Source organism: Drosophila albomicans, chromosome X, assembly GCF_009650485.2.
Source record: "Drosophila albomicans strain 15112-1751.03 chromosome X, ASM965048v2, whole genome shotgun sequence".
Taxonomy (NCBI): Eukaryota; Metazoa; Arthropoda; class Insecta; order Diptera; family Drosophilidae; genus Drosophila; species Drosophila albomicans.
The window spans coordinates 3,020,208-3,039,840 of NC_047627.2; the positions used below are offsets into that span (position 1 = coordinate 3,020,208).

Here is a 19,633-nt window from a genome sequence, read left to right on the forward strand (position 1 = left end):
TCATTTGGTTTCGGGATTAAAGAGATGCGTTAGCGTTCCATACGATTCCACGCCCTCTCGATTCTATTTTGGAAGCGGTAGCAAATGAAGAACATAGAACATAGCGGAAGCCCTTGAATATATTCAAGGATTACAAGAGATTGAAATGTGAAGTGAATCATTTGACTGAAATGTTTCAATTTAGACAGTGCCACAAGCATTCGTTCGTTTCTCTATTCCGCTCGCAATTCTATTTTCGCATTGTGCAGTAATTAATTGATACACATAACAAATAATTCAACAGATATTCGGATATTAATAAATGCTCTCAATACGAGTAAGTGCAAATTGTGTGCTCGCTAAAGCTTTCAAATATGAATCACATGTGGGATGATCTTGAAATTCGATGGCGGAACTTTTAGCTTAACCTACGACAGCTTAAAGCTTTGCTCTTCCAACACACAGTTGTTCTTGTTGTTATTATTGCTAGTGTTAGTGCTCAGTGTCAACAGCTTGCCATTTCGCTTACTCTCCCTTTGGCGGTTTGGCGCTCTCCCTTGCCAGTTTCGCTCTCTTCGTTTTGGTCGTGAGTAAATAAATAAACGCGCACAAAAATATTTACATATGCGTAAATGCACGAGGTTCCCTGCATGTGTTTGTCGCTGTCTGTCTCTATGTGTCTGTGTGTGTCTGTGTCTGTGTAGGTGAGTGGGTGTGTTAGTCTAGGGAGCCGTAAAGCGCGTCACCACGTGCAGCGCTAGCGACGGCGACGGCGACGGCGATGGCAGCAAAAGGCAAACGGCAACGGCAAACAGCAAAGCGAAATCAAAGCTGAGCGGGAAAAGCTTTTCGGCGTACGTCACCGACGCACCGGAGGTGGCCCGAACCGATTGCAGAGCTTTCGGACGCCTACAAAAACCAACCCCAAAGCAAAAGCCGCTTTGCAAATCAGTCGCAAAAAGTACGTCGCCAGAACGCAAAACCGAGAGACCTGGCACGCTGCAAAATCAAAAAGAAAATAAAGATTTTCTAACCAACCAACAACAAACGAAATACCACAAAAAAAAAAAAAAAATAGATAAATAAATAAATAGAAATCAAAATCGAAATCAAAATCATAATAAAAGTAGTTCTTATTATTCAAAGAGAAATTAAAAAGGCAGCGCAAAGCGTATCAAACTAATCGTGGTTTATTGCAAAAGGTGCGTGTGGGAAGGCGAAGGCTCAGCTATCAAACCTTTTTTTTTTTCGTTGTTTTCAAAGTGTGTGCAAAAAAAGCTTGAATAGATTTGTTGTCATCCTCACAAAACAAACAAAAAAAAAGGAAGCAAAGCAAAGCAAGTGCAACGCTGCTGTTGCATTTGTTGCTGTTGCTGTTGCTCTTACTGTTACTGTTGCTGCGCTGTTGTTGTTGTTGTTCTTGTTTTTGTTGTCGTTTGTTCTTGTCGCTGTAATTCATCTATTATTTATATTTACTCAACACCCTGAACACAAAACAAACACAAAGGTAGCCACAGCAACGCGTTACGGGAGCAACGAACGCCAGGAGCAGCGGCAGAAGAAGAAGCAGAAGTAGAAGGAGCAGCTGAGGAAGTTTAAGAAGAAGGAAGCAAAGCACACAAATTTACAAAGATGTCATGGAGATATGCGGTGAGTGTCAACAACTGATTGCTTCAAGGACTCGCCTTGCGCTGGTCACACTTTTTTTTTGTCGTACTTTTGGTTTTGGGCCACAGCTGATGATAAGATGCAGCTGCTGTGACTGTGGCTGTGGCTGAGGCTGGTGATAGCGCCAGCTAACGTGACCTTGAATGCATGTGCGCGCTTGAGACTGACCTAATTTGAGGCTCCGTGTGTGTGTGTGTGAGTGTGTTTTGTTTGTTTTTTTTTTTTTTTGGTTTGGTTTGGTTTGGTTGCAATGCCACTTTACCTGTATTTGTGTCTGTGTGTGTGTGTGCCATTTTCGAGCTGCAGCTGAGAAGCCTTGGCACACACCCAAGCCAAACCACTCAACCTGCAACCCTGCACTACCCCTAATACATCTCCGTTATCCCCCGTCTCTCCCCCTTCTCCGTCACCGTCACCGTCACCCACCATCCATGCATCCACACAAGGCCTTTGCTCGTAAATGCAAATGCTCTCTGTGGCCAAAGCAAAGTTCAAGTGCCTTTTGCACAATGTTGGCTGGCACACACACACACACACACACATACGTACTTAGACACTCACACACACGTGCCCATATAGGTCGTATCCAAGAACAACAATACGACATTTGTCTGTTCTGTTGTTGTGCACAGTTAATGCAAAACAATTTCATTGCATTGCCGCCCAAGAAAAAAAAGGAAAAAACCCAAATTTGAAGCTTCCAAAAGCTTCAAGTTTATTTCGTTGCTATTAATAACTCGTCATTATTATGCGATAGCTCTGCATTTAACGGCATCCTTAGCATTTTGGCGCCCAACGTACGGTGGGGATGTGCTACCTTTTGCTGTAATCAGCAAAAGTTTCGCTTCCATAAGACCGAAGACAACATCATTATGTGCAGGCCTGAAGCGGAGGGAGTGAATTGATATGACTATGCGGTAATCGAAAAGGCAAAAGCATAACATCTGCCTTTCATTATTCTGCGGTTACCTAAATATAGCCGAGTACTTCACAACGCTGGCTAATGTAATAATACTCCAATTTTGTTCGTGTGTCCCACTTTTGCGCATTGAATTTGCTTGGCGCCCAACGTGGGCTGTGCCACAATTACAGCTCAATTTGGCCAAAGCAAGGGTGCCATGGGGATGGATGGATGGAGGACTGCATTACAAGTATTGCAGTTGTCGCCTGACCCTAAAATGGATAAATGTAATAGGCTTTTGGGGCTAAACTTAAGCAGATTACTCATACGTCGCGTGGGCCAATTAACTTAATTATAAACGTAATTTGTTTTTTTTTTTTTGTTGTTTTATTTCGCGGAAAAGGGCTTGCACACCCCATTTTCCCATTTTCGCCTCAAGGCTAATCTCGCATCTATTGAACTTGAGTTTTGGGGATGTGGGAGAGGGAGAGGGAGAGGGAGCAACTCAGTTGAATGCAAAATTAATTAAATTGCTGAGTCAATGTCACAGCGATTGCTTTCAAATTTTGTTTATTTTATTTAATTTTTTTTTGTTTCGGTGGGGTGTGAGCTCTGCCACTTTTGGTGGCAAGGTGTGCAGAGTGGAGTGTTGTGGAGTAGTCGCAAGGGGGAGGGGAGGGGGAAGTGGGAGTGGGAGTGGCGTAACCACTGAAGTGAACCAAGCGCCCCCAGGGGCGTGCATTTAATTGGACAGGCAGCCAAGCTCGCTAGCTTCCGTGTAATGTGCATTACAAAATTGTAAAACAAAAACAAAAAAAAAGAAGGCAGAGAAAAACCAACACACACACACACACACACATACAGCGAAAATAATGAAACACAAAGCCCAATAGCTTAGCTAAAATGTCAATGTCAGTGCTGGCTGTCATTTATAGTAGTTGCTGTTGTTGTTGTTGTTATTGTTGGCGCTAATTGAACGATCGATAGAGCGTTGTACATCTCCGATATATGGTCTGGCCTATATATGGCCCATATATTGCCTATATATGGCCTATATATAGAACGGCGAGCACACTTAACAATTATGCGAACATTCCCTCTCAATGTGTGAGTGGGCGTAAAGGCGTGTGGGCGTGTGTGTCTATAGACAACAAACACTCGTCGTCGTTGTCGTCGTCGATTGGCAGCTGTTGCGCCTCATTGAGCAAAAGCGAAAGGCAGCAAAAGCAACAACAACAAAACGACAAACTACCTGAGCGGCCACTTAAAAGAGAATTTGATGTAGCTATTGTTGTTGCAGTTCCATTGTTTAACAACTCAAATAACAATTATCACCAAAAATGTAATGTATTACTTGGGACTGAAGTGCTGCCTATCGAGCATGCTCATTGGCAATGATTAACTCAATTTATTCTAATATCAATTTAAATGCTATTCAACTATTCAAAAATATATATATCATCTTGTTTATGGCTTATTTCTGCTAAACATAAATAGTTTATTGTATTCAATATTAAATATTTACAGGATGTATAGCAGTCGATCAGAAAATAATTTTCGATTTGTCTCATACTGCTATCTATAGGGAATCGGTTATATTTTGTACTCTACGGTACATTTGAAATACTTATACGTTGTATAGCCGTATACTATATATAGTCTTTGGTATATCTTAATATATTTGGTATATTAATACTCTTTATTTATTGGTATATTTGATATGTAATAGTAATCCATATACCAAATACAATTTTTTGTATATTTTAGTACTTTTTGGTATGATAACTCTATGGTATATTTGAAATGTAATAGTATATCCATATTCCAAATATCATTTTTAATAATACTCTATGGTATATTTGAAATGTAATAATAATTAATTCCGTATATTTTAAAAGTAATACTGCACTGATTTGCTTTTATTAAAAATATTTTGGGTATCTCAAGTTTGTTTTTACTCGATGAGTATTACTATTTGTGGCAATTTCAAAGAATATTTAAGACTATAGCTGATCCACAGTTATCATATTTGTGTATGTTTCTATTTCATATTTCTCTTCCACCCGCCGACACTTTCAAGAAAATTCCCTTTTGATGTGTTCAAAAATACGTTCATCATTTAAAAATCATGCAATTTAAATAGCATACTCCTCAGTTTCAATTACAGGGTATAGCGTCAGTCGTGACTACGACGCGTCTAACCAATATTTATAGAGTTAGTCACGACTTTGGAGCTTTTCGTTAACGATCGCATCACGTGCTCATCGCTAGCGATTTGAATACTCGCTCGTGTTTGTTTGAAACATTGTCCGTTTGAAGCGCGCCCCATTTCGGGCGCCCTATAGCCAACCTTGAATGATCATTTGCATTGACTGCATATATATTGTATATTGTTAACACAAACTAAATGAGACTTGTCTGTGATGATGTGTTTTGTAGTTGTTGTTGTGGTTGTTGTTGTTGTTACAGTCACTGCCAAAGTGCACACCTTAAATGGCAAATTAAAAACTACTGCGCATTTAATTTGCGCAATTTTCATTTAGTCTCATTTTATTTATTGCTGTTTGGCTTTTCCTTTTGAGTCAGTCATTCAATACAAATACAAATACGAATACGAATACGAATACGAATGAAAAATATATGTATATACATTTATTTTGTGGTGGATTCGTTTCAGCACGTGATGCCGAAGCGCATTAACAATCTCTGTCACAGTCAAAATTCTTTAATAATTTTTGTTTTGTCTACTTTATTTACTTTTCCTGTTTCTTGTTGCTTTTTTATTTTGTTTCGTTTTTGTGTTTTTGGCAGACTGTTAAATCAATACAATTGTCTGCAGGCTGCTTGCATGTCAATGCATTTTGGTTGTCTTTTTTTTTTTTTTTTATTATTTCTACAGGGTATGCACCATAAACATAAGTGGGGTAAAGAAGTCCATTGCGATAGAGTCAGGAGAGTTTTCTTCATGTGTAGGAAGTCTTGTAGGGAATTTGATAGCCCGATTCGCCTTAGAGACAATGCAAATATGTGAGTTGTAATATATTCTAATTCATCAGTCAGTCGACAGACTTAGACAGCAATCTATGATCTTTTTTTCTTACAGGGTATTCTGCAACCTGCAGTTTAACCTTTCTCCCGTTTACGTATCTATCCTTAGGCGGATTTTATCGATAGGAAAACGCTTTTGTTTATCGCCTTTTGCCATAGACTACAGCACAAAATATTTCAATTGTACACAGATATTTTGTTGTATCTATAATTTTCAGCATGCCTCGCAAATTTTTCACACTTGTTAAGCATTTTTGATAATCGTTTTTCAGTATTTTCCTATTTGCGTTTTTCTGTGAATATCTCGTCGTTGTTGTCTCGATGATGTTGTTGTTGTTCTCAATATACAAGGCCAATAAACAATAAAAGCGTATACGTAATATTCATATTCACATTCCATGTGTATGTGTGAGTGTGTGTGTTCTCACTTATGTATTAAGTGAGTGCTTTTGAGTGGCAACGAACTGATTTCATAATTTATTGGTTCCACATTACTACGAGTATCTCAAAATATTTGCTTCGCTTTGGCAGCTCACTTGACTGCCTATTGCGTATTTTTGTTTAATGAGTTCAAATCGATTGCTAATGCTATAATGCACTTTGTTCCAGCAGCTCGCAAATGAATTATCAATAGAAAAGCTAATTCGAAATTCTGATCAGACAACTGATCAGTAATTAGTGAAGTAATTTGCAAAGCTGTAATTGTAAGTAATTGTAATTTAATAGTATATTAATATACCAAATATATTATTTGGTATAGTTTAGTATTTTATTGGTATATTCATTTCAAAAGTTTAAGAATTATCCCGCACTGCTTTGCTTATAGTGCATATTTTTCCAGTTGTTTATAGTTTAGTATTTTTTTTTTGGTATATTAATATACCACACTGTTTCACATATGAATTATCTATAGCAAAGCTGATTCGTGTACATCGATATACCAAATATGGTCTTTGGAATATTTTAGTATATTTTAGGTATACTAATTCCCAGCAATGTAGGAATTTTACTGCACTGTTTTGCTTATAATGCTCTCTGATGCAGAATCTCACATATGAATGTTGTATGGCAGAGCTAATTCGAGTATATCGATATACCAGATATAGTCCTTGGGGGGTTTAGTATTTTTTCGGTATATTAATTCCCTAAATAGTGAACTTTGTTTGCAAAGCTGCAAATGTAATAGTAGTATGTGAATATACCAAATATATGCTATGATATAGTTTAGTATTTTTTCGGTATATCCATTCCTCACATTTTATAAATTATACCGCACTGTTTCGCTTATATTGCACTCAGTGTAAGCAGCTCACATATGAATTATCAATAGCAAAGCTTCGAAATTCTGATCACACAATATCAAGTAGTAACTAGTTAAGTAGTTTTGCAAAGCTGCAATTATAAATAATTCATCCTAAGTGTTATTTTATAACATCTTTGCCTAAAGTAAATTTACTTAATTAAAAAGTAGTTCAGTCTTAGAAAATATGTTTTCAGTTATGTGGAATTCTCGCAGCTCGTTTGGAATAAATCCACGTTAATCTGATGAACTACTTTGCTTAAAATATGTGCTTGGCTAAATATAAATTTAATTTATTTTAATAATCTGATAAATAAGTTGAACAACTTGTGGTTGATTTTCTTTCTCTTAATTACTAATAATTTGATTGTAATTTGAATGAGCTAGTTAACAAAGAATGTGAATGATTTAGTTCACGTATTTATCACACAAAACCAGATAGACGGAGGTCGTTAGTTAGTGTCTGTTGGGGGCAAGTACTCAGGGTATGTGTCTGTGTGTGTGTGTGTGTGGCAGGTTGCACAAACGTGACACGTCTGCGGCACATTGTCAGCTCGTTTGGATGACTTCCAAAGGGCACGGGCAACAGTTTGAAACACAAGCTGCATTTATCTAGCTAGCTGGCTGGCTGGCTGTTTGTTGAGTGGTCAATGCTTGACCTGGCCTATAGCTTAGCTGAGCTGAGCTGGGTTGACATAGTTTTTGCAGTTTGTGTTTCAGTTTCAGTTTCAGTTGCAGTTTCGATTTTGGTATCGTTTTCATGTGCAGGAAGTGTTGAGCTCTGCAATGGAATTGAATTCAATTCAATTGAAATTGTCTCTCTCTCTGTGTGTGAAGGGGGAAATAGAAATGGAAATGGAAATCGAAATCGAAATGAAAATGGTGTCAGTTGGACACACTGAAAGCGCCAATGAGTGTATCTGACTCTGACTAATAAACAGTGGATGCAACAATGCGATCGTCAGACGCAGTTCTTGGCACTGTGGATGTCTATTAAAAGGCAGAGAAAGAGTGAGGGAGAGAAAAACACCTTGCCTCGAGGCAAATGAAAATGTCGTGCCAATGAATTGTGTGGTGTATGTGTGGCGATATACACAGAAATAGATAGAGCGTAATGTCGATGATTAAGTTCAACTGATTTAGCATTTAATCCAAGTCAAAAACACACACACACACACACACATATTATATACGATTCTTTGTTGTCTTCCAGAGCTAATTGCTTTGGCATGCGGGCAAAATTAGAGGCAAAACATCCCAACTGACTGACTCATCGGTTGAGCTTTTGTTTTCTTCTGGTTTCTAGTTTCTGGTTTGCCATCATGTTTTCAGTTGTTCGTACAGTTTTCCAATTTATTTTGCCGCGATCTCGAATAATTTCCAACGTCAAAAGGAATGTGTCGAAAGTTTGGGGCGGCGATGTGCGAGCGATTTTCGGTTTGCAGCGTGCTTTTCACAGCATTTAATGCATGTGCCACTGTGTATTTTTAGATGCACACACTAAACAACTAAAAGTACGTATATATGTACATATGTACATATATGTATTGGTGTAGTGTAGATCTGTGTGTAGCGGAACAAGGTCAAGGCGTCGACAGTGGCCAAAAACCACTAACGTCAACAACATCAGCCATGAGGCAACACACAACACACAACATCAAATGGCCAACGCCAACGCCTTTTCGCTTGCACCTGAAGGCAACTTTGTTACCCGACAACCCCCCCCACCCCCGCTTTTCCCCTTCCCACCTCGTCACTGTGTGGGTGTGTGTTAGTCGCCAACCCACCTGCAAAATGGCCTCAAAGAGATTTTAAATATTATATTACGTATACGCAGAAATAGAAATAAATAATCGAAATTGTCGCTAAATATACATTTAACATTTTTATGTATAAACTCATGTATGCGTACATATATCACAGGCAATTACTAAAGTTCTACTTAGCCGCCTCGGGCTGGGCTGGCGACCCGCTGTTGCCTAGGGGAACTGCTCAGACACAATGCTCTTCACGTTTTTTTTTTAATTCAAACGCGACGACACTGATTTCTATTTATAGTCAAGTGATTTCAACTTGATACGATTACACAGGATTTTAGCCCGGAGTGTCATCAATTAGCTCTTTGAATGACGCTTAATTAGTTGTTGCACTCTCTTGCTCTTATTTTTCATTTCTTTAACTCGATTTGCACTTTTCAAAATACGTTTTGCAAAATGATTTCGAGTCGCATATTCAGGATATTTACATTTAAATGAGGCATCAGAAATTGCAAATATTACAATGCATAAATAATTCTCGTATTATTATTTCAATAAATTTTTTTTAATTCTTATATTTTTACATACAATAATATCTATTAAATTTATGACTACTTATAAAAGTAATTTTGTATGGTAAAACACCTTTGATTTGGTTAGCAGTATGGTATATTTTGTACTCTACAGTATATTTTCGAATGGGATAGTATATCGTTATACCAAATATAGTCTTCAGTATTTTTGGTTAACAATCAGTTATATTTTGTACTCTATGAAAGTGTGAATGAAATATATCAATTTACCAAATATAGTCTTCGGTATTTTTCAATACTTTTCGGTATATTTTTTCGTATTTGGTATATTTTACGAAAAATATCACAACGTTTTGCTTTCATTGAAAACGGATAGCGGGTATCTCACAGTCGAGTACACTCGACTACAGCTAACACATTAATTTCAATTTCTTTTGAAGTTTTTCGAACATCTTATACTATAATAAAACCATATTTTGATTTGGTTTTTTTTTTTTTTTGAATTATTTATATTGCACAATTAAACAGTTTATTTTCAAATTTCTATTACTATTGTGAACTATTTTATAATGCGTATAATGTTCGGTGTCTCTATTTAATTTGTATGATTATTTACATTATTTATCATTATTATTATGGTGAACTATTTTTGCATTTGTTTTACGATTTTATTATTATTCATCACTTTTTGCAGCTAGTCGACAGATACAGCAGCAGCATTGGCGATAGATATAGTCCGCACTATTATCAGGTTTGTCAGAGATCGTCATCGTTATCGTTATGGTTATCGTTATCGTTCTATCGATGCAATGCATGTGCCCCATTCTCGTGTTATTCGAATGCATTAAATAATATTTAATGAATCGTAAAATGCAGCTTATTAACCAAGCAAATCGAATTGTTCATATTAGCTAAGGCTTCCACTAAAATCAGCTAAAATTAATGCTTAAATGTAAACAGCAAATTCATGCCGTCAAGGCAATCTCCATAGATGTGCCAATAAATCGTCGTCGTCAGGCAAACACGAATTTAATTCGAGACAAGAAATATGCAAATGTTTATGTATGTGCATATACAATGTATATATAGCGATAAGTTGTCGTGTGTTTCGACACACAAACATACACAGTATATACATATAGTGTATAATGCCCATCAGATCAGTCACAATAGATCAAAATCAGAAGTCAGAAAAGTGAAAGAACTTTTGCCTGCGATGATGTTTGCGATTTCTTTTTGGCTTCTCAGGGTCGAATGCCGCGACAAAAAGCAAAAGTTTTCGCTTCGCTTCGTTCGTCTCTTTTCAGTTCTTTCGTCTCTCTCTCTCTCTCTCTTCTCCTTCCTCCTTGCGACGCCTCGCTGTCGCTGATTTTATTTGAATATGTTATGACAAAGCAGACAACCGATAAGCAAAACTAAACTGAAAACAACACAAGCAAACAAAAAAAAAAAAAAACGAAAACGAAAATAATAAATGAAAATCGAAAAGGGAAAAGGGAAAAGAAAGCAAAACAGAAAATACAGTTTCACTTTCCCATTGACTTTGGCTACTGTCCCTGAAATTGACAAAACCCCAACAAGGACGTGGCTCGAGGGGCATCCCCCCTTACCCCCTTACCCCCTCTGCCTCTCCCCCTGTTTCACTGTTTGCGTTTTGTCTGTATTTTGGGGCGACCTTCGCCTTTGCCCATAAATTTTGGCTGGCCGAGCTTTTGGCAAGCTGAAACTGAAACTGAAGCTCAATTGTCGCCTAGGCACAAACTTGATGCCCATAAATAATTGCCAACTGCCAAAACATACAACAACATTTACATATCCGCAACGCGAAATCATTTACAAATCGCCTACAGAGATAGACTCTCGACTCTCGACTCTGCTCCAAGAAGCCAGCTCAAGTGACAAGCGTCACATTATGCCATATTCGCTGTCAAACACAGCAGCAGAGCAGAGCAGAGCAGAGCATCCTTCTTTCATATTTTCTTTTTTTTTTTTTTTTTGCTGATTTCTTTTTTTACTTTTGGGATTTTCCTCTGTTGTCTTTGTCGTCGTTGTCTTAAGTGTATTATTATTGTGATGAGCTCATAAACGTTGCTTTGCATGGTCACCACTAAAATGTATTGTCAGTGCGCAATTTTCTTAATTCTTGTTGAGATTTGTGGAATTAAGCGTTCTTACTAACCTCTGTTGATGCCTTGAATTTGCTTCAGGATTAACACTGATTGTTCTTAGAGACGATTGCAATTAAATGGCATGGAGCAAACGCAGTTTGGTTTAGTAATCAAAATATATTTATAGATTGCTTGCCAGGTTTATGATTAAAGAAGAAGATATCGAATCTGTATTTCTCAATTTAATATGCTTTGTGTTGTAAAGTAAACCTTTAAAAATATGTTTTACTATCACTTGTTTAACTTGATATCTGATAATGTGTTCAAAACATTTTTTTTGCTAATGCTTGGAAATTGAATGCAAATTATGTTGACAATATACATTTTGTAAAGATAATCGCTTTACTTTAGAAGTAATTTCAAATTTAACAAACATTTGAAATTTTAATGTAATATTTTTACTTAAAGCATTCAAAGATGTTTGAAAAAAAACGGTTTGCTTTTGAGGTAGCTCTTGTTTTCAAAAAATTAAAAATTTGTTTTCAGTTCTTTAAGAGTCTAGTATAGAAAAAAATGAAGGCAACTTAACTTGTTTAAAGGGAAGAAAAATACAATGTAAACAAATTAACTTAGCGATAGGAAAACAACGTGAGGAATAATTACAATATATACAATTTATAGAATATTTCCATAAAACTTTACTTTATTTTATAAGTAAACGAAACTAAATGAAACATTCTCAAACAATATACAACAAAATATAAAGATTAATTTCAATTATTTAAAAAATATTGTGTTCTCAATTTGGAAAAGTATTCGAGGATTGGGCAAATAATTTAAAAATATTAAGAACAATTAATTAAGAAACCTATTCCAAAAACATAAAGTTTCACTCCAGATATTAAATAAAAAAAAACTGAATTCTAAATTCGAAAAAGTATTTAAATATTAGACAATTAATTTAAAATGTGAAGAATAATTCATTTATAACATTAAAAAAACATAAAGTTACACTCCAATGATTTAAAAAAAAACTTGAATCCTGAATTCAAAAAAGTATTCGACAATAAATTGAAAGCCTTAAGAATAATAAATTTAGAACAAAATATGAAGATTCACTTTAATTATTTAAAATAATGTGAATTCGCAATCAGAAAGCATAAAGCTTCGCTACAATTATTTCAATAACTGGAATTCTAAATTCTATAAAATTATTCGAATATTTGAGAAAGTGAGTAAAAAGTAAAAAAGTTTGACTTTCTTTTAGGAAGGAAATATGCTATGAGCATGGAGCATTTTAGAAAGATTTGTACATTTTGTGGCTTGTTTATAAACATTATATAGTGTGTGAACTCGTATTAATTGTGACAAACACTTTTCGTTTTGCAGTCGCCCAGCCGCCTGGAAACCTCAGAACAGACCACAGGACGCCAGCTGCAACGTGTGCTGCACTATTCGATGGCTCCTTGCCGCAGTTTGCCGGGTCTGAGACGCGCCGAGTGCGCCATACACGATGTTGACTGTGATGAAGTCTATCCGGGCATTTACATAGGCGATGCGTAAGTTCTCCTTCTCCTTCTCTCTCTGTCTTACTCAGAGTTAACTCTCTCTCTCTCTCTCTCTCTTTGAAGTGCGGCGGCTAAAAACAAAACATACTTGAGGCTGATGGGCATTACGCACGTGTTGAATGCGGCGGAAGGTTGTCGCTATGGTCAAGTGGACACTGGACACAGTTACTATCGGGATATGCCCAGCGTTAGGTGCGTGAAGAAGAAGAAGAAGAAATTGAATTTATGATCATAATCAATGCGGGGCATCATTTGGCGCACATTAATTATTGATTCAACTTTAGTTTCTTAAACTCACATATTTATTTTGATTATTATTATTATTATTTCTTTCTTTGGCACTTTTGATTCGATGGCGATCGCTAACAAAATTTTGATGACATTTTTCCACCTCTTCTTTTTTTCGTTTCGTTCTCTTCAAAATCTGCACACACACACACACACACACACCTTGTATATAATGTTTCATTCACAAAAACACAAACATTCAATGCATTATCTTTCACACTGTGTGGGTCATTTGCTGTTGTTGTTGCTGTGGTGGTGGTTGTTGTATTGTTTGTGTGTACAGACGCCAACATAAGGATTGCTTTTTTAGATATATGGGATTCCCCATGATCGATGCGCCCACGACAGACATTTCCCGTTACTTCTATGTGGCATCCAAGTTCATCGACAGCGCCATCAGCAGCGGCGGTGAGTAGCTGAACTACTCTAGTGTCTTTTCACAATAATGAACTTTCTCTCTCTCTCTCTCTGTCTCTCTCTTAGGCAAAGTGCTGGTACATTGCCTGGTGGGCATGTCGCGATCGGCCACCTGCGTCCTGGCGTATCTGATGATTTGCCGTAAAATGTCCGCCGTAGATGCGATACGCACGGTTCGGATGCGCCGTGAAATTCGACCAAACGATGGCTTCCTTCAGCAGCTCGCCGATCTCGATATGGAGCTGAAGCGCAAGAATCTTTATCCCTATTAAGCCACCCCCCTCTCCCCTGCCCCTACCCCTTTCCCACTCAAAAACAAACTAACAAACTCCCCCCCCCCTACCCACACACACACAACCAAAGATACACACACACTATAGTACTGAATAAGAGCGAGAGAGAAACACAAATATAACGTATACGACGAATACGTGATTTGTCTTGATATTAAACGTTGACACACACACATACACAAATATATATATATCCCACACACACACACACACACACACACACACACATATATAGACCACAAAAAAAGCGTTGTTCTAAACTATTTATAATGAAAAAGCTAACGACTTAAAGGTAACTTGGTCTTCTGAAAAAGAACCGAAAATAATAAAGAAAACATTTCAAAATACAAAACAAAACTGTTCAACTGATCAACTGTATAATCATGGCAACTAGATATATATGTATAGTTATATATAGAATCGGCCATACTTCCATTTAGTGGGAATCAAGTTACACTAGAGAAACTCCACAGCGATACATAGCGACCTAGGCGTTACACCAACAACAACAATAACTACAACAAAAACAAAAACGTAATCGAGCTGACATTTTACCATATGATTAATGTATACACACATACATACATACATATACATATATATGCATACGTCTTTATATATGTATTCCTATGAAATGACTTTTTTGTATGCAAAAAACGAAAAAACAAAAACCAAAAAACTCTTTCGAATTGTGGTTCATCTCTTCTACCCAAGCTTACATCTATATAGTTAAGATCATACTATATACTACATACATATGCATATGTATATGTATATGTACTTAGGTGTTTAAGATGAGCTGAAGAACAAAACCAAAAACCAAAACCAACAAGAACAACACACAATGAAACAATGTATAGAACACAAGAGAAAAGCTAATATACATATACTATATATCATATATATTGGTATATATGTACTATATATTGACCTTATATCTACATAGATGTATAAACTAATATATATTAAAAAAAAAGAAACATTAAAGTATATATATATATATATGAAGAAAACTGTGTATTGATGATAAGTATATACAAGCTGCGTTATATACACCCCCTATATATATATATTATATGTACTTATATATACATGCATATATATACAACTACATGTATATTCAACTATTGTACAATGAAATAGCAAAGCTAACTTCACAACAAACAAAGAGATCAACAACAAACAAACAAGCAGCAACAACATCAATAAGATGCAATCGGCAAACGAACAAAACATTAAAGTAAAGAAAAAAATAAGAATAAAACAAAACACCAAATTCATATTTTCTAGAACATGTATGAGCAAAAAACCAAGAAACAAAAAAAAAAAAAAAAAAAAAAAAAAAAAACAACAAAAAAAAAAAACTTAACTAAAAACCAAAAATTGTCTCTAAAAAGTGATTAATAAAAACAAAACTATAAAACATTGAAAATTTATTGTGATCTTTTTTATATTATGGTTTGGCACCCGCAGCTTAATGATTAAGTTTGTTTCGTTTGCCTTATGCAGACATAATAATCAATTTCAGTCAGGAAATACAGAATTGCTTTTCATCTTCTTGGCAAATGAATGAATATGGGATATAGCTCCCATTATCGCTAATGTCGTGCAAAACTAATATTATTCAGGAAGTTCCTCAAAATGGTTCCATTCTTTTTGACTGAACTTAAAATTTAATATTGTCAAGCTTTTGTAAAGCTTTTTTTTGTTATTTCCTGTTTTAGATTCGGATTAAAAATTCTATATAAACATATTTCGGTTTTTATACTACTTTTTTTTAAAAGAATATTTTCTGTTATTTGTACAGAAACGTAAAACAAATTTCATTTAAAAAAAAAATATTTCTGTTATTTATTTAAGTTTTATTTTCAAAAAACTATTTTCTGTTGAAAATCTTGGCTATATAGTTTCTTTATAACAATTCTGTTTGTCTGTTTTACCTAATATGTTCTCAATTTTCCTCACTATATAATTCAGCTTCTACAATTATGTGGATCATTTCCATATTATCAAAAGAAATGTTGATCATATGTATTTCCTATTATCTGTTTTTAAAAATTATTGTACATAACGTTTCTTAGTATATAGTACATATGTATGTATATATTTTTTTAATAATTTGTATATTTTATATAATTTTGAAAAGTGATTTGTCGGTTCCCTATTGAGCAGAAAAGTATTATAACTTCGTGCCTGCAGGAAATGTACATACATATATAACAGATAGAGGGAGGCATCTCTGACCCCATTAAGTATGTATATGGGTAATTCTCTGACGTATTTGTCCCGTGCGAGACTATTTATAGTAAATATAACATAAACAGAAACAATTTAAAAATAAGAAAAGGTTATTCTCTTAGCTCTAATGTAGTACTTTAATTAGAGCTAAAAATGGTTTTAGAATTTTTTTAGGCAAACCAAAACAAGTAAGAAAGTTACAGTCGAGTGTGCTCGACTGTGAGATACCCGCTACCAATTTTTAATAAAGCAAAATATTGCGGTATTATTTTCAAAATATACCGAAAATACTAAACAATACTAAAAATATACCAAATGGTATGTTTGGTATATCGATATAGTACTGCATTCAAAATATACCACAGACGGCACAATATACCAGATTGTCAGCCAAAGCAACTAAGACCCCTAGTAAGTAGGCGTTTTTGCCCATACAAAAGTATTTCTTTAATAACTTCCATAATTTTTACCTGATCGCAACCAAATTTTCAGGAATCATAACTACTACTAATTTTCGCCACTCTAGCTTTAAAATTACGCTTGTTATTTGATTTTTTTGATTTGCGGGGGCGGAAATGGGCGTGACAAAAATTTGAAATAAACTTGATCTGCGTGCAAACATAACAAATGCTGTGGAAAAAAAATTATAGCTCTATCTCTTATAGTCTCTGAGATCCAGTGTTTCATACGGACAGACGGACAGACACACAGACGGACATGGCTAGATCGTGTCGGCTGTTGACACTGATCAAGAATATATATACTTTATAGGGTCAGAGATGTCTCGTTCTACCTATTACATACATTTCCTGCCGGCACAAAGTTATAATACCCTTCTACCCTATGGGTAGCGGGTATAAAAATGAACGAATTCCTCAAATCAATCTCTTAATAGCTCTAAAATATAGTGCTTTAAGAATAACTTTCATTTATTTTTAAAATTGTTTTAGTTTGTGTATTTTTTACTGTAAAGAGTCTCGCACGGGACAAATTCCGTCAGAGAATTAGCCATATATAATAGATAGATCTATAATTTTTCGACAACATTTGTTATATTTGCAGCCAGATCAAGTTTGTTAACAAATTTGCCATGCCCACTTCCCCCTAGGAAATCGACAAAAACCAATCAACAAGCGTAATATTGAAGCTAGAGAGATTTTTGTATAGTATTTAAGAATCCTGAAAGTTTGGTTGCGATCAAACAAAAATTGTAGAAGTAAATTAAGAAATACTTAGACTGAATATCTGGTATATTTTGCACTCTATGATATATTTGGAAAGTGGCACTATAAAAATATAGCAAACATAGCTTTTGCTATATATATTTTTAATTATTTTTGTAGTGTCTATTTTAAAATTGACACCGAACTTTCTTTATTCAAAATATGTAACGGGTAATTCAACGCCTGACTGTAGCTTTCTTACTTGTTAATCTTAAAATGCAAATTTAGCACATTAAATCAATTAAGATTTCTTTCACCAAAAAATCTTATTACAGGATTTTTTTCTGCAAGATCGAAAAAATCTTAAATCAAGACTTGCAATCTACTTTTTAATGTAAATTCTTTTCTCTCTGTGTAATAGTTTATTTTCAAAAAAAATATCTCTTATTTTGTTTTCAGAAAAATATATCCTATTGGAAATTTTGCCTCTATAGTTTCTTTATAACAATAAATAATTAGTTATATTTTCTTGTTAATAATAATAATGTCTGGTATTTAAATTTAAATTTTCTCAATTTTTATCATTATATAATTTAGTTGCTACAACTATACTACTATGATTTCATTTATAAATGTTGCCAATATTTCCTAATATATTATATAATTTTTAATAATTATTGTAATTTTTTTTTAAATGGAATAAAGTTGACAAATTTTCCAAGTATATGTATATTTGTTGAATGATTTGTATTTTCTGTAGGGGTTTTTTGTTCATATTGAAACGACATTTTTTTCACTTCTTTTATTTACAATATATCTATTTAAACAATAAGTAAATTGAATAATTAATATTAAATTAACAGAAACTCTTCAGTTGGATGGATTTATCTATCGGATAGATCGAGTATGTGGTAACTTTTCAGTCTTCTTATTGTTAAATTGTTGTCTATTAGATTTAAGGCTAAATTATTTTCGTATTAGATGTATTTCTTAATAAATTTCTTTTTTTCTTCTTTTATGGTTGAAATACTAAGATTTTTGTGAATATTTGCATTAGATACATAAGAAAGAGCATTTCCAATTTGTCGCAGAATGAAAAAGGTTGTGTTTTTAATAATTAAATTATATTTTCTGTTATCAATTCAAAACTTTAGTCAACTTTTCCCACTAAGTATGTAGATATGGAATTATTTATTTTTTTAAATATTGAAAAGAATAATATATTTATTATTCATTCAGAAATGACCTCCACCTTTCCCTTATTTAACAATTGTTTTTTTCAATATGTATTCAACATAATTCTTAAAAGCGTTTCCTCTGCTATTTAAATTCATTAATGCATTTAGTATATAATTAACGTTGGCTACTTTAATATTATTTCCATGCCTTGTGACTTTGACCTTGAAGAGAACACACAAATTAATAATTTATTTGTGCTTCTGTTTGTCAGTCAGTTGAAAATTGGCAGATGCAGAGTAGAGGAGCGAAACGAGGTTGTTGTTGATATGGAGGGGGGGAGAAAAAAAGGGGTTGTCAAGGTGTTTCTCACTCGCATGCAGCGAGGATAATTACAACAAAATTTTGATTGCTTCGGCATTAAGAATAACAGCACATTAGGGAACATTATTTTTAATAACCCATCAAGACAGTGAAGTAGACGTAACGAGTGCTCCACACGCTGTACTGTAAATACGAGTATTCCTCAGTTTCCGCCACCAGCTGAGGGAAACGCTTAAAAATTTGTAGTCCATACTTACAAATTGCCACTGTAAATTCAATTGCTGTTGAGGTTGCACGTGTGTGTGTTTGAGTCTGTGTCTGTGTCTGTGGCAGGGGCAAAGTGTTGATGGTGCCAGGAGTCGCAGTGTGTGTCGGGGTCGAGCTCAGTGTTTGGGCATGGTGTCGGAGTCGGTGTCAGCGTCGGGGTCGGGGTCGGGTTCGAAGTCAGAGTCGGAGTCGGAGTCGGAGTCGGGGTCAGTGGGGCCATTATCTAGACATTAGTTGCGCCTGCTAACTGCCTGGCAACACCTGCAGCGGCATCGACTGGTTATCAGCACAGAAAGAGAGCAAGAAATGAAAGACAGAGAGAGAGAGAGAGACTCTGTGTGTGTGTGTGTTGTGGCTAAAAGCCGAGCTTGTAATTAAAAGAAATTGCTACCTGAGAATGCATGCCGAGAGCTGGTTAAAGTCACTGTTCAAAATGTGGAATGAGGCGAGGAGCGTTCGCTCCACCGCATAGTTGACCCTAATTTAAAACTATCAATAACTACGCCACAAGAACACACTCAAGATTCAAGATTTCGATCTCGCGCGCGCAGTCTAAACAATAAAATTAATGTCTCCGGCGGCATTTTGCCCTGAAACAGCGGGCA

At 35.2% G+C, this 19,633-nt stretch overlaps 1 protein-coding gene across 4 annotated transcripts; it reads left to right on the forward strand.

Annotated features, from left to right (window-relative positions):
• The first annotated feature begins 920 nt into the window (after positions 1-920).
• On the forward strand, positions 921-15,292 carry LOC117578195 (dual specificity protein phosphatase 3). 4 transcript variants are annotated; one of them, XM_034263513.2, is made up of 7 exons: positions 922-1,181; positions 1,487-1,629; positions 9,881-9,937; positions 12,684-12,853; positions 12,926-13,054; positions 13,434-13,558; positions 13,634-15,292. In XM_034263513.2, the coding sequence occupies exons 2-7, from the start codon at positions 1,612-1,614 to the stop codon at positions 13,837-13,839; spliced, it is 705 nt and encodes a 234-aa protein (XP_034119404.1). In that variant the 5' UTR covers positions 922-1,181; positions 1,487-1,611; the 3' UTR covers positions 13,840-15,292. The 4 variants fall into 4 exon arrangements, with proteins under 4 accessions (XP_034119407.1, XP_034119404.1, XP_034119405.1 ...); XM_034263514.2 differs by having other exon boundaries at positions 1,491-1,629; XM_034263515.2 differs by having other exon boundaries at positions 923-1,181; positions 13,461-13,558.
• Positions 15,293-19,633: the final 4,341 nt, after the last annotated feature.